The sequence below is a fragment of the Sorex araneus genome, chromosome 6 (assembly GCF_027595985.1).
Source record: "Sorex araneus isolate mSorAra2 chromosome 6, mSorAra2.pri, whole genome shotgun sequence".
NCBI classification, from domain to species: domain Eukaryota; kingdom Metazoa; phylum Chordata; class Mammalia; order Eulipotyphla; family Soricidae; genus Sorex; species Sorex araneus.
Genome location: NC_073307.1, coordinates 84,069,499 through 84,081,631, shown reverse-complemented (window position 1 = coordinate 84,081,631; position 12,133 = coordinate 84,069,499). Strand labels below are relative to the sequence as shown.

At 43.9% G+C, this 12,133-nt stretch overlaps 1 protein-coding gene across 1 annotated transcript in view; it reads right to left on the bottom strand.

The window, feature by feature from the left end:
* Positions 1–209: 209 nt before the first annotated feature.
* The window catches only part of LOC129405893 (maestro heat-like repeat-containing protein family member 1), a 64,222-nt gene continuing 52,298 nt past the window's right edge, over positions 210–12,133 (bottom strand). The window contains exons 36-40 of the mRNA XM_055143587.1: positions 5,143–5,301; positions 4,641–4,763; positions 3,720–3,825; positions 2,598–2,657; positions 210–724 (exon numbers count right to left, since the gene is read on the bottom strand). Coding sequence (XP_054999562.1) covers positions 459–724; positions 2,598–2,657; positions 3,720–3,825; positions 4,641–4,763; positions 5,143–5,301 — 714 coding nt within the window. The 3' untranslated portion in view covers positions 210–458. The remainder of the gene's footprint in view (positions 725–2,597; positions 2,658–3,719; positions 3,826–4,640; positions 4,764–5,142; positions 5,302–12,133) is intronic.

The following is a 12,133-nucleotide window of genomic DNA, read 5'->3' as shown; positions in this document are numbered from 1 at the left end:
AGAGTCTCTTTCTCCCTGCATCTGCTCCAGCACTGCTTGTTCTTGTCCTTTTTGGATGTGACAGTGTCTGTGGTGTGAGATGATATCTTGTTGTTTTGATTTGCATCTCCCTGATGACTAGTGCTGTAGAGGAATTTTTATGTGCCTTTTGGGCATCTGAATTTCTTTAAGGAATTTTTTCTTACTTCTCCCTATTTTTGATGGGGTTGGATAATTTTTCTTTGCAAAATTCTACCAGTACCTTATATACCTTTGATATGAAGCCCTTATCCAAAAGTTATTGGGAAAAACAAGAAAGATACTGACTAGTTCACAGGTATACGCCCTGCTTTGGGGGTATTCCTCATATTGTCAATGACCACCTCACAATAGCAAGAGACTATATAAAACTGGAATCTAACCTTTATTAACATTCTTAATAAATATGTGGAACTCATAATCTAGGTCTACTTCATCTTCTAGACTTGCGAGGAATCTTTTACGGTTCCTCGGTGCTTCTGCCACCAGGCCCGAATAGGGCTTATCTTGCTTTTACTTTTCTTCTCACTTTCATTCTCATCAATAGACTTGAAAAGACGGCTTCTATTGGATCGTAATATTAGTCTGTACAATATCCTGAGACAATTTTTTCCCAACTTCGGAGCAGGAATAAGATTAAGGTTTGCCAAAGTGGCAGCAGTCAACTGCTGGATGTCTGGCACGGACTCATTTGCTGTTTCAAGAGCTGCAACCAGAAAGGAAGTTAATTCAGATTCTCTGTTTCCAGGACTGTCTAGCCACACCCCATATTTTCACCTCAAATATCAAGTTGTGCTTAAGGGATTTCATGAAGAATCATTTTAGTTGTGCCAGAGTGATAGTAGAGTGGGTAGGGAATTTGCCTTACATGTGACAAACCCGAATTTGATCCCTGGCATCCCAGATGGTCTCCGGACTGCTGCCAGGAGTAATTACTGAGTGCAGAGACAAGAGTCACCCCTGAGCATTGCCAGGTATGACCAAAAAAAGCAGCAAAACAAAGAAACATTTGTAAAAATCATTTTAGCTGATTGAAGAAAAGGAAAGAAGTGAGGGTGGTTTAACTGCGGAAAAAAGGTAGACAGTAGTACTTTTGAAGGCAAGGAAGAGAAATACTTCCCCTCCCTCATCACACAACACCTTAACAGTTTATATTTTCATAACTATCCTTACAGTCCTTACTCTGTAGTGTCTGAGTCTTGCCCAGGAGAGGCAGAATCTCCCTGAGCCACTTGCAAAACCCTGTGTGTGGTATGTTTAAAGACCTAATGTCAAAATGCTCTTTTTATGAAGATAACTTTGATGAATTTTTCCATCAAATATGACTCTAGATGAAATAATTTCATGTTTTGATGTTTTGTACAGGTCACAGACAGAACTTGGGACCAGGTAGTGCTGTGAATGTGCCCCAGGGCCTCACACATATGTGCTAGGTATGTGCTCTAGCACTTGTGCTCTCTGCTGGGCCCCACAACCTGCTTTTGTTGTCATTTCCTTGAGGAACCCCTAGAGTGTGAAAGGAGGTGCTTTTGCAAACTCTCAGTGTGATCAACAAGAGTTACTAGTTAGGGCGACAATTCACCTCAGGTCTAGAGAATGAGAGCCAGCACCTCATCCAGGCACAGGAGGAGGAAGGAGAGAAATCTTGCCAGTGCGAGGTGGGGCAGATCTACTCATCTAGGAGAAAATCACCAGTGAGAAGAAACACACTGGGAGAAGGCTGGAGACACTGTCAGTGGTTAAGTCTTTCAGGGCTTGTGACAAACACAAGAGGCTCCCTCTGGCTCTCACAGACAGAAGCAGAGAGCCACCAATGACTTTAGCACCAACATGCAGATGTGTCCCAGTCTACATGCTTTTGAGAGACCCTCATTTCTAGGTGGAGAACAGTGCATAAAAAAGGATCAGTGAATTGCGACTGTTATAAATGCTTTAGTTAAGGAATGATGGGTGAGTGGGGATTCCTGGGGGAGACCAGATATTCCTTAACATGCAAAGAATACAAGTCACAGGCATCTTCACTGATAAAACCAATCAAAGGTACAGCCTCCTTTGACCGTATTTGCTCAGGACAAGAGAATAGTGTGAGCTTTAAATATACAGAAAGATGCAAGATATTAGAAGAATCATTTCCTCTCCCCAGGTTTGTCAGGTGTCAGATATGAGTGCAAGTGTCAGCAGATGAACATTTCTGGGCATAACCGTCCTCTAGTCCAGGAGATTGAGGCAGTCTTTCTGCAGGACTGGGCATCTGGGGAGGGCAAGGTGAACCCTTGGGTTTTCTAAGCAGTTGAGGATCCATCCTGCTACACATTCTCTGAAATTCTTCATGCAGGTTGGCAAGAAGGGTCTACTGGGTAGACATCTAAGGTGTAAAAGGAAGTATAAAGACAGAGGAATAGGAGCAATGAGGCCAAACAATTTCTTCAGTTGACCCATCTACAGTTCTACAACAACAACAGAAAAATTCTCCTTTAAGATCATGGAAAATGCCTTGAAGGATTGCCCCCATCTAACCTCTTTCTCTTGTCCTACAATCACTGTGTAACCCAGAGGCCAGGCAAAAGGTAGAAACTCACCAGTTTTTATAACTTCTGAATCTTCCAGGTGCATTGTAGGCAGACTCTTTAATATGATTCCTAAAAACAGGTCAGAGTTAAAATCCTTCCATAATTCTTGGGCCTTTGGAAAACCTCATCCCTAGCCATTGCTTGTGTATTTTGTACCCAGTCTGAGCAAGGAATGTATGTAACACATGCCTTACTGAGCCAGAGTACTCATGCAGTCATACGTGCATTCAATTGCCTAGATTGCATCCCTGGCATACCCAAACAGACCCACAAGTACCACCACGAACAACCCCTTAGAAGTGGGTTAGAAGTTGTCCTTGAGCATCCGTGGGTGTGACAAAATCCAAAGACAAACAGAATCTGTGAAGAGTATAAAATTCATGTATCTTGGTTATGGTAAGTGAAAATATCCCATCCCAAATGTTGTAGATATGAAAAGTACTATGAGAGAGAGACAGACAGACAGAGACAGACAGAGAGAGAGAGTTCAGCATTCTGTCATGAATTTGTGGTACAACAGTGGTAACCAATTCTGTGGCAAACACCGTGGGGTTCCAGGAACCAAGAATTTCTGCTGGAAATCCTTTATTGTCCTTTTAGCTGGAGGATTGAGGGACTCTCCTAAGGAGCTTTCTCTGCAGGAACAGGGGCCCCTCTTGGTTGTTCTCAACCAGCCAACCAGGAAATAAATTGCAGGCAAGGACTTAGGATGTGGTACTGCTCGGGGCTTGTGGTGTTCCAGGGCCAGCCCAGGCCATGTGAGTGCTCTCCAGGGCTGTATCCAGAATTGCCTGGAGAAGTGTGTCATGCCCTGATGAAACCAGCCTCAGTCCTGTGAAATATATGACCCTGTATAGTGTCTGTCCCTGGACCCCAACTCTCAGTTGTATAGGCTTCTCACCGCCACCCGTCTAGTCAACTTTGCAGAGTTCGGGCAAAGGCACGCTGCCTCCTTGTCCTCCCTGAACCTTTCCACGTGAGGACTTTAGACCTGGTCACAAGACCTCTGACCAGGTTAGAGCGAGGAGAGCCTCTGACCTGCTTCATTGTTGCAGGATCCAAGCTTAGCCTTTAGCACAAAATGCCCCTGCTGAAGAGTAATTGTAAGGCAGGCCAGGAGCAGAGCATTACCTATAAGACGGAGTGCACTAATACTCTGGAAGGGCTGAGGGCTCTTAAGCATTTCAAAGGTTTCCAAGAACAGCATTCCCAACATGTCCATTTTTCTTTTGCGTACCTGTGGGGCAAAAGAGGGGTGAAGTTGAGGAGCAGATAGGCTGGTTGCAGCTAGTGGGGCGTAGTGGGGTCTGTGTGCCATGGGAATGCTGGTAAAGGGCATCTTCCAGTACATGTGCCACAGCATCCTGGCTTCAGCCAGCTTCAACCACAGAAACTGAGAGACTGACACAATCACCCCCTCATCAGAGCAGAATAGGTGATAGGTGCACCAAGAGAAACTTGCTCTCGTGCAAGGTCCGGGACAAATCGTGATGTGGTGCCAGGACATCCCTGATCTGAGTGCTGTTCCTGATTCTCTAGAGTTCATGTGAGACCTGCACAACCTCTCTGAAAAGAAAGTGTGAAGTTTCCAGTGGGATGATGGATGCGAAGTGCTCTGGAAACTGCAAATTGACTTGTGCATTAAGATTCCTAATGTTAGAATTTCTCATATTAATCCCTGCCCCATCAGTTAGCATATAACCGTGGACCTTTCAATACGTACTGCCAACCTTGACTTGAGCAGTCACAGACTCAACATCATGACAACTGGCCTACAGCCCTGCTGACTTCTGCTTCCATCGATCTTGTCTACCAGATCGAAGGAGGTCCCTGTGTCATTACCCTCTGCCCACTTGCTAGACGTCCACAGCCTCTGAAGATAGAGATTGGGATATTAAGAGGATCAAATCGGTTCTTTGGTGCACTGATGACGGGGAAGAAGTCAGGAACAAAGGGAATTTTTCTCCTATTATTGTATCCACCTGATTTATCTGACCATTGCGTTTCTAGCATGAATTTTGTGTCTGCGTTTCCTCAGAGATTCTCACTCACCAGGCGTTTGATGGTGTCTTCAATAACTTGAATGTGATTGCTTAGATTAGCATGTTTAAACTTAGAGGTGAGTGATTTCCATTTTATTATCTTACACCACTTTTCAAGGGTCTCTGCACACACCTGAGAGGTGGAGAAAAGAGGAACAACAATAGTTCTCTCCTATAACTGCAGGGAAAGTACTTAGGCTATCTAAGACATGTAAGGCTGGTTCTATGTGGGTGGGTGGTGGTGGGTTGGAAATCAGGATCCTGTGAATCCCGGGGGTTTGTTCATGAAGAGACAGACATAAATTCAAGAAGCAGAAGGCTCTCAGGATAAGAATAATGGCACCTGAAAAGCACCACAATGCTCAGAGGCAGCTGGAGGATGCCATCATTGGTGAATGCATGACAGACAATCTGGTCTGGGCTCATGAGCAAGAGGCAAGTGAACTGGGCTCATGGCAGGCAGATAGGGGAATGGGTTAGACTGAGGGTGGCCGGACAGGGCCCACAGTTACCTTGACCATATCGATGTCATCTTCTTGAAGGTTAAGCAGCAATGGAACAAGAAAGGTGCGAATCTCTTTTTTGAAAGAGGACCCCTGTTTATATTGATTTATCGTTTTCATCATGTCACCCAGGGAGGAGGTGGCTGAGAGTCTCACCTCTCTCTTCTCCTGCCATAAAAAGCAAAAGGTTGCTGAAGGGCTGTAATTTCCCCCTATCCCAGACAGTCCTGTCTTTCATCATCGAGATCCAATGTTCTCTCACTGTAATGTGTTCACATCATGCAAAGTTATTATGTTTGTGTATCTGAGAAATCATTCTCAAGCCTCACAGAGTGACTAAGTCTATGGTTAAGGTGAGTAAGGAAGGCAAGACTATGGTTTCTGGAGATTTTCACTTCATTTTCTTCTAGTATTTGGGATTTAGCTCAGGAAGACAACTTTTTAAGTACATAGCATTTTGGTTGCGGTCATTTGGAGGGCTTTCTAGAGCCCAAATTCTCTTCATGTGATTGACACTGGGATGCCCTGGGGCTGGGAAACCAGGGAGTCACAGGGAGGAAGGTACTTGGGAAAGGGACTGTTTATAAACTCCTGAGCTTATTGCATGCATCAGTGCTATGAGACATTGAAAACTGGACTGCAGAACATGAATGGCAGAATGGCTCATGTCCTAGATTGGATATGAGCAATATCAAAAGAGCAAAGAAGACATTAAGAGTTGTTGTTGAATCATAGTACACACACACAGACAGTCAAAAAAAAACTAGTTGTCTGAAAGTAACTTCATGACTCTCCTATTAGAGTCAAAAGAACAGTTTCTTGTAGGTAAAACACAGAAGCAAATAACAAAGTATCCCTAATGCCCAGGATACAATCAAAAGTTGCTTGATACACCCTAGAGTTCCCACTCCCCAGTTACCATCAATCCCAGCAGTCACCTCCCACGCCTGCCATCTTAGCTGGCAGAGAAATGGCCCAGAGACACAGCAACAAGGGAACATGATAGCACTGATTCTTCCAGGAAGACTGGTCCAGGCTGATAACTCCAGGTCCGTCTCAGAATGGGGTGGGCAGATTCCCCTTTCCTCCTGACGGCACAGCAGCCCACAGCGACCCATGGCACCCTCCTGCATAAGAAAGGGCCCGCTCCACAACGGAACCTCTTCGAACTGCCAAGCCACCAAATTGGTCCAGATGGATAACTCACGGGTCGTGTGGCTGTGTCATTTCTTAGTACTGTCAGCCCAATGGGATCACAGCCAATCTGCTAGGAAAGTCGCAGAGAAGACCATGCAGCTCCAACAAGCCGAAACAATGACACAGAAGCCTTCAGGGGCACTAACCAGCAACGCAGATCTTCAGATATGACTTTAGCAACATCATTGTGAGCTCTAACAATGGTCACAAATGGACTTTTCTTGATCTTAGTTCTGATCATTTCATTTGCTTTTGTGTTGTAATAAGCAATAGGAAGTAGATTTGATTGTGCCTGCAAGGGTGCAAGCTGGAGTGGTGGGTGGGAAACTGAGGACTTTGGTGGAAGGAAAGGCACACCATACAGAGTGGTGGAATCGGCGTTGGAACATTTAATGTCTGAAACAACTGTATTATGCACCATTTGGTAATTTACAGAATTATAAAAATAGTTTAAAACATAACAATACTCAGCATAAAAGCCAGGAATATCTCAAGTCTTTGGGGGAAAGCGAACTGCATATCAAAGTCTGCAACATCAACCTAAATGTAGCTACGGTTTCTAAATTCTTTCAAACATTAATTACACAAAATGCCCCAACAATTCAGCAAACCTAGAAATTGAAAACCTCAGCAGAGAAATAGAAAACATAGAGGAAAACCGCAGTGTAATTTTTGGTTGGGGGTCACACCCGGCAATGCTGAGGAAATTCCTGGCTCTGTGCTCAGAAATGACTCCTGGCAGTGCTTGGGGACCATGTGGGATGCCACTGATCACAACTGGGTCAGGGTCATGCAAGGTGAGCGCCCTACCCACGGTACTACCTCAGAAAAAGGACAGGAAATTCTAGAAATGAAAAATTAAGTTCTCCCCCACCTCCTGCAGCTAGAGAGAGACAAACTCCACCTCCTTCCTGGAGCCCTGAGCTTCTACCAGCCCCGTCCTGATGAACAGCTCTGCCTGCCAGCCAGCAGTGAACTCTCCTAGCCCAGGTGCACTGACCAGACGGGGCCTCTCCATCCCACAAGTCAGAAGATAGACAAACCTCAGTGGCCTTGCCCTCCCTCATTCAAAACACCCCCAACCCTGTCCTCTGTCCCGGGACCTTGTGGACCCTTGAGAGTCACCCTGTCCTGACCCAAGCCAATCGATCATGCCAATGTCCATTACCCAGGGGGCACATTTGTGTCACATGAACATCACACTACCTCGCACACACTTTAAGGCAGGTGATCAAACACAATGTCTCCTCAGTGCAGGATATTCCCACCACAGGTTCTAAAACTTTTCAAATTAATAGAGGAACTGGGGCCGGAGTGATAGTATATCAGGGAGGTTGTCTGCCTTGCACGTGGCTGGCCTCGCTTCAATCCCTGGCATCCCATATGATCCCCAAGCACCACCAGGAGTATTTCCTGAGTGCAGAGGCAGGAGTGTGACGCTGAGCATTGCTCTGTGTGACCCAAAAAGCAACAAAAAACAAACAAACAAATAAGTAAATAAATGAGAGGAACTAGACCTATATATGTATGGGTATAGTCTGAATAAAAGAGGCCTCCTAGTGTAAAATGGCACATCAGATCACTACTCAAATCATCCAGAATATAGAAGCTCCACTGTCAATTCACACAAACAGTGGGAAACCCAGGAAGTCAGCTGTAATGGTAGACAGGTTCACAAATCCAAGTCCTCTAATTCCTCAAATTTCCCAAGCCTAAATGAGGAGGACCATAACTCAATAGTCCATGTAATGGATATGGAAAGTTAGCACCCCCTGGCAATGGAAACTAAGCAATCCCCAGAAAAGAATTCAAACACATCCAAGAAGAATCGATTCATCGATTCAGAGGAAGAAAGAATGCATAGAAATATGATTGAAGGAGCTAAAGAATGCAATAACAAGCCACAACAAAAGAATTCAGAACCTGGAGAACAATTTCAGTGATTTGGAAGACAAAAGACAGCTCATCAAACACTCTGTAGTCTAATAGAGTGGAAGAGAATATAAGAAACCACTGACCGACAGCAAGAGAAACCATCTTTGAATTGCAGGAATACCAGGAGGGAAAAAGAGGAGAAGGACGACTGGAAGAGATAATAGCTCAGAGGCTGCCCAATCTTTGGAGGGAGGCTTCTGCACGCATTCAAGAGGCCCAAAGAGTAACAGAGAAAATAGATTCCAACAAAGCAACAAGACACATAATAACCAAAATCATAAGAACCAAAGAGAGAGATGTCTACTTAGAGAGTCAAGAGAGAAGAGTAATCCCCAAGTCAAAGAAAATCACAAGAATTGTAAGGTTTGCTTGGGACCAAGTGGCGGCCAGCTGATGCACACTGACATTCCCAGAATCAAAGATCACCCTGCCCCTCTGGCATCAAAGACAGAGCTTATGGCCCATCCCACGCCCGGTAGTCCTCAGGCTATACCCCTGCTTACTACATGGACCACCCCCCACTGGGTTTCCTGACCAAGATAGCCTCAAATCCCATCTCTGCCAGGGGGCTGCTCCTTAAGATCCACACTCCAATCAACTTCTGTTTGTTCACTTTCCTTCTTTCTGTCCCTCTGTCTGTGCTGGGTGAGATCTATGACCTATCAAGAATTATGACAGACCTTTTATATGAAGTTGTGCAAGGAAGAAAAGAGTGGAATGACATATTCAAAATACCGAATGAAAAAAAATTCAATCCGGAGTTCCCTACCCAGAAAAGCTGTTCTTTAGATTTGAAGGAGAGACCAAAAACACTTTCAGACTGAAAAAGAACTGCCAACATTGGCTACACTAATCCAACCCGCAAGAATGACTGAAATGCCAACAATTACAAGTGAATAGTCAAATGCAAAAACGCCTAAACCACATACACAGAAAAATGGATAGGAATAATCTCTCTTCTCCCACTAAAAGGCATAGATTGCAAGGATCAGGAAGTGAAATCCATCAATGTGCTAATTCTAAGATGCACACCTAAATTTACAGGAAAAATACTGACTCCGAGTGAAAGGACTCAGAGTAAGCTGCTAGCCAATGGCAGACCCAAAAAACTGGAACAGCTGTTACTGATACCAGACCACAAGGAGAGTCATTAGACACAGGGACAGACACTGCCTATTGCCTAAGGGGATAACTGATCAAGAAATGCTAACTCTTATCAACATCTATGAGCCAAATGAAAGTTTGGCAAAGTTTTCCTTGTGGACCTGAAGAAATACGTTGGTTAAAAACGCAATAGTGGGAGACTTCAATACTCCAGTTTTGCCATTAGATAGATCAAACTAACAAAAACAATGAGGAAATACACAAATGAAAAGCTAGAAGAACTGGGATTAATTGGCATACACAGACAGGGCCATCAATCCTCAAAAGCCGAACACACATTCTTCTCTTGGCCACATGCAGCATTCTTCAGGAAAAATCGAATAGTAGGGTATAACAAAATGACATCATCCATGAAGATAAAATCATGCCACCAAGCATCCTCTCAGACTAAAATTACATGAAGGCAGAAATCAACCATCGAAAGAAGTAGGGGGGCAAAAAGTTGAACTCTGACCTCTCTCTAAGGCCAACACAAAAGTCACATCAAAGTGGATTGAAGACCTCAATATCAGACCTGAATCTGTAAGGTACATGGAGGGAAATGTAGGCAGAAGCCTCCATGACACTGAAGCTAAAGGCATCTTTAAGGATGAAACACCACTGATCAAGCAACTGCGAACAAACATAAACAAATGGGACTACATGAAACTAAGAAGCTTCTGCACCTCAAAAGAAACAGTGACCAAGTACAGAGAGAGCCTACAGAATGGGAAAAAATACACAATGCTCATCAGATAAGGCGTTAATATCCAGGATATACAAGACACTAGTAGAGTTGCACAAGAAAAATCCTCTAACCCCATCAAAAAATGAAGAGAAGAAATGAACAGGAGCTTCCTCAAAAAAGAAATTCAATGGCCAAAGGCACATGAAAAAATGCTCTACATTGCTAATCATCAGGGAGATACAAATGAAAACAAGAATGATATACCATCTCACATCAGTCTGGCACACATCAAAAAGAAGAAGAGCAACCAGTGCTGGCACCGATGTGCGGAGAAAGGGACTCTCTTTCATTGCTGGTAGGACTGCAAACCGGTCCAGCCTTTTGGAAAACAATGTGGACATTCCTTCAAAAACTAGAAATTGAGCTTCCTTATGACCCAGAAATACCACTTCTGGGAATATATCCAGAGGGTGCAAAATAGCACAGTAGAAATGACATCTGCACCTGAATGTTTATTGCAGCGTTGTCCACAATAGTCAGAATCTGGAAGCAATGCGAGTGCCCCCAAACAGATGACTGGTTACAAAAAGTTTGCTACATCTACACAATGGAATATTATGTTAGAAAAGGTGAAGTCATGAAATTTGCTTCTAAGTGGATGGACATGGAGAATATCATGCTAAGTGAATCAGAAAGAGAGGGACAGACATAGAATGACTGCACTCTTTTTTGAATATAAAATATCATAATCTGAGACCAACACTCAAGGACAATAGAGACAGGGCCAGGAAGATAACTTCATGGTTGGAAGCCTGCCTTATGAGCGGGGCAGAAGGCAGCTGGAATAGAGACGGGATCACAAAGTCAATGATGGCTGGAGGGATCACTTGGGATGGGAGATGTGTGCTGAAAGTAGGTAAAGGACCAAACATGATGACCTCTTATTTTCTGCACTGCAAACCATAATGCCTATAAGGATATGTATATATGTGTGTATATATATATACATATATACATATATATATATACAGAGAGGGGGGGCACTGTCTGCCATAGAGGCAGGGGAGGGGGCGGTAGGGAGGGAGGGGTAGGGAGGGAGGGGTTATTGTTGGTAGAAAATGTACACTGGTGGAGGGATGGGTGCTTGATCATTGTACAGTTGAAACTCAAACATGAAAGCTTTGTCAGTGTCACTCACAGTGATTCAATAGAAAAAAAGAATAATTAAAAAAAGAAGTAGGGGGAAAATTCCAACAAATTGAAGCTGATCAAAAAGACTCCTACAAACAGCTGGGTCAAAAAGGAAATCAAGGAGGAAACAAAAAAATGATGATTGGAAACCAGGCTGGAGTGATAGCGTAGCAAGTGGGGGGTCTTCCTTGTATGATACCATCTTGGTTTTATCCCCAGCATCCCATATGGTCCCCTGAATACTGCCAGTAGAAATTCCTAAGCACAGAATTATTTCACCAGGTATGGCCCCAAAACCAAAATTTTAAAAAGTCAAAAGATAGAGGCTGGAGCGATAGCACAACAGGTAGGGCATTTGCCTTGCACGCAGCCAATCCGGGTTTTATTCCCAGCATCCCATATGGTCCGCTGAGCACCGCCAGGGCTAATTCCTGAGTACAGAAGCAGGAGTGACCCCTGTGCATCGCCAGGTATGACCCAAAAGTCAAAACACAGCAGGAAACTAGTAAGAATTAAAAAAAAAACTCTCAGAAGTAGTGGGACACAGCAAAAGTTGTACCAAAGGGCTCATTCATAGCAATACAGGGCGTTAGGAAAGAAGAGAAAACTCAAGTTAATGTACAAACACTTCATAAACACCTAGAGAAAAACCAACAAATTCCAAAGGGAATACAAGGCAGAAAAATAATAAAGATTAGCCCAGAAATCAATGTTATAGAAATCAAGAAAGCAACGCCAAGAGCCAATGAAACCAGAGGCTGGTTCTTTGAAAGAATGCACAAGGTGGACAAACCTTTGACTAGATTCACAAGCTAAAATACAGAAAATGCCCAAATAAATTGGATC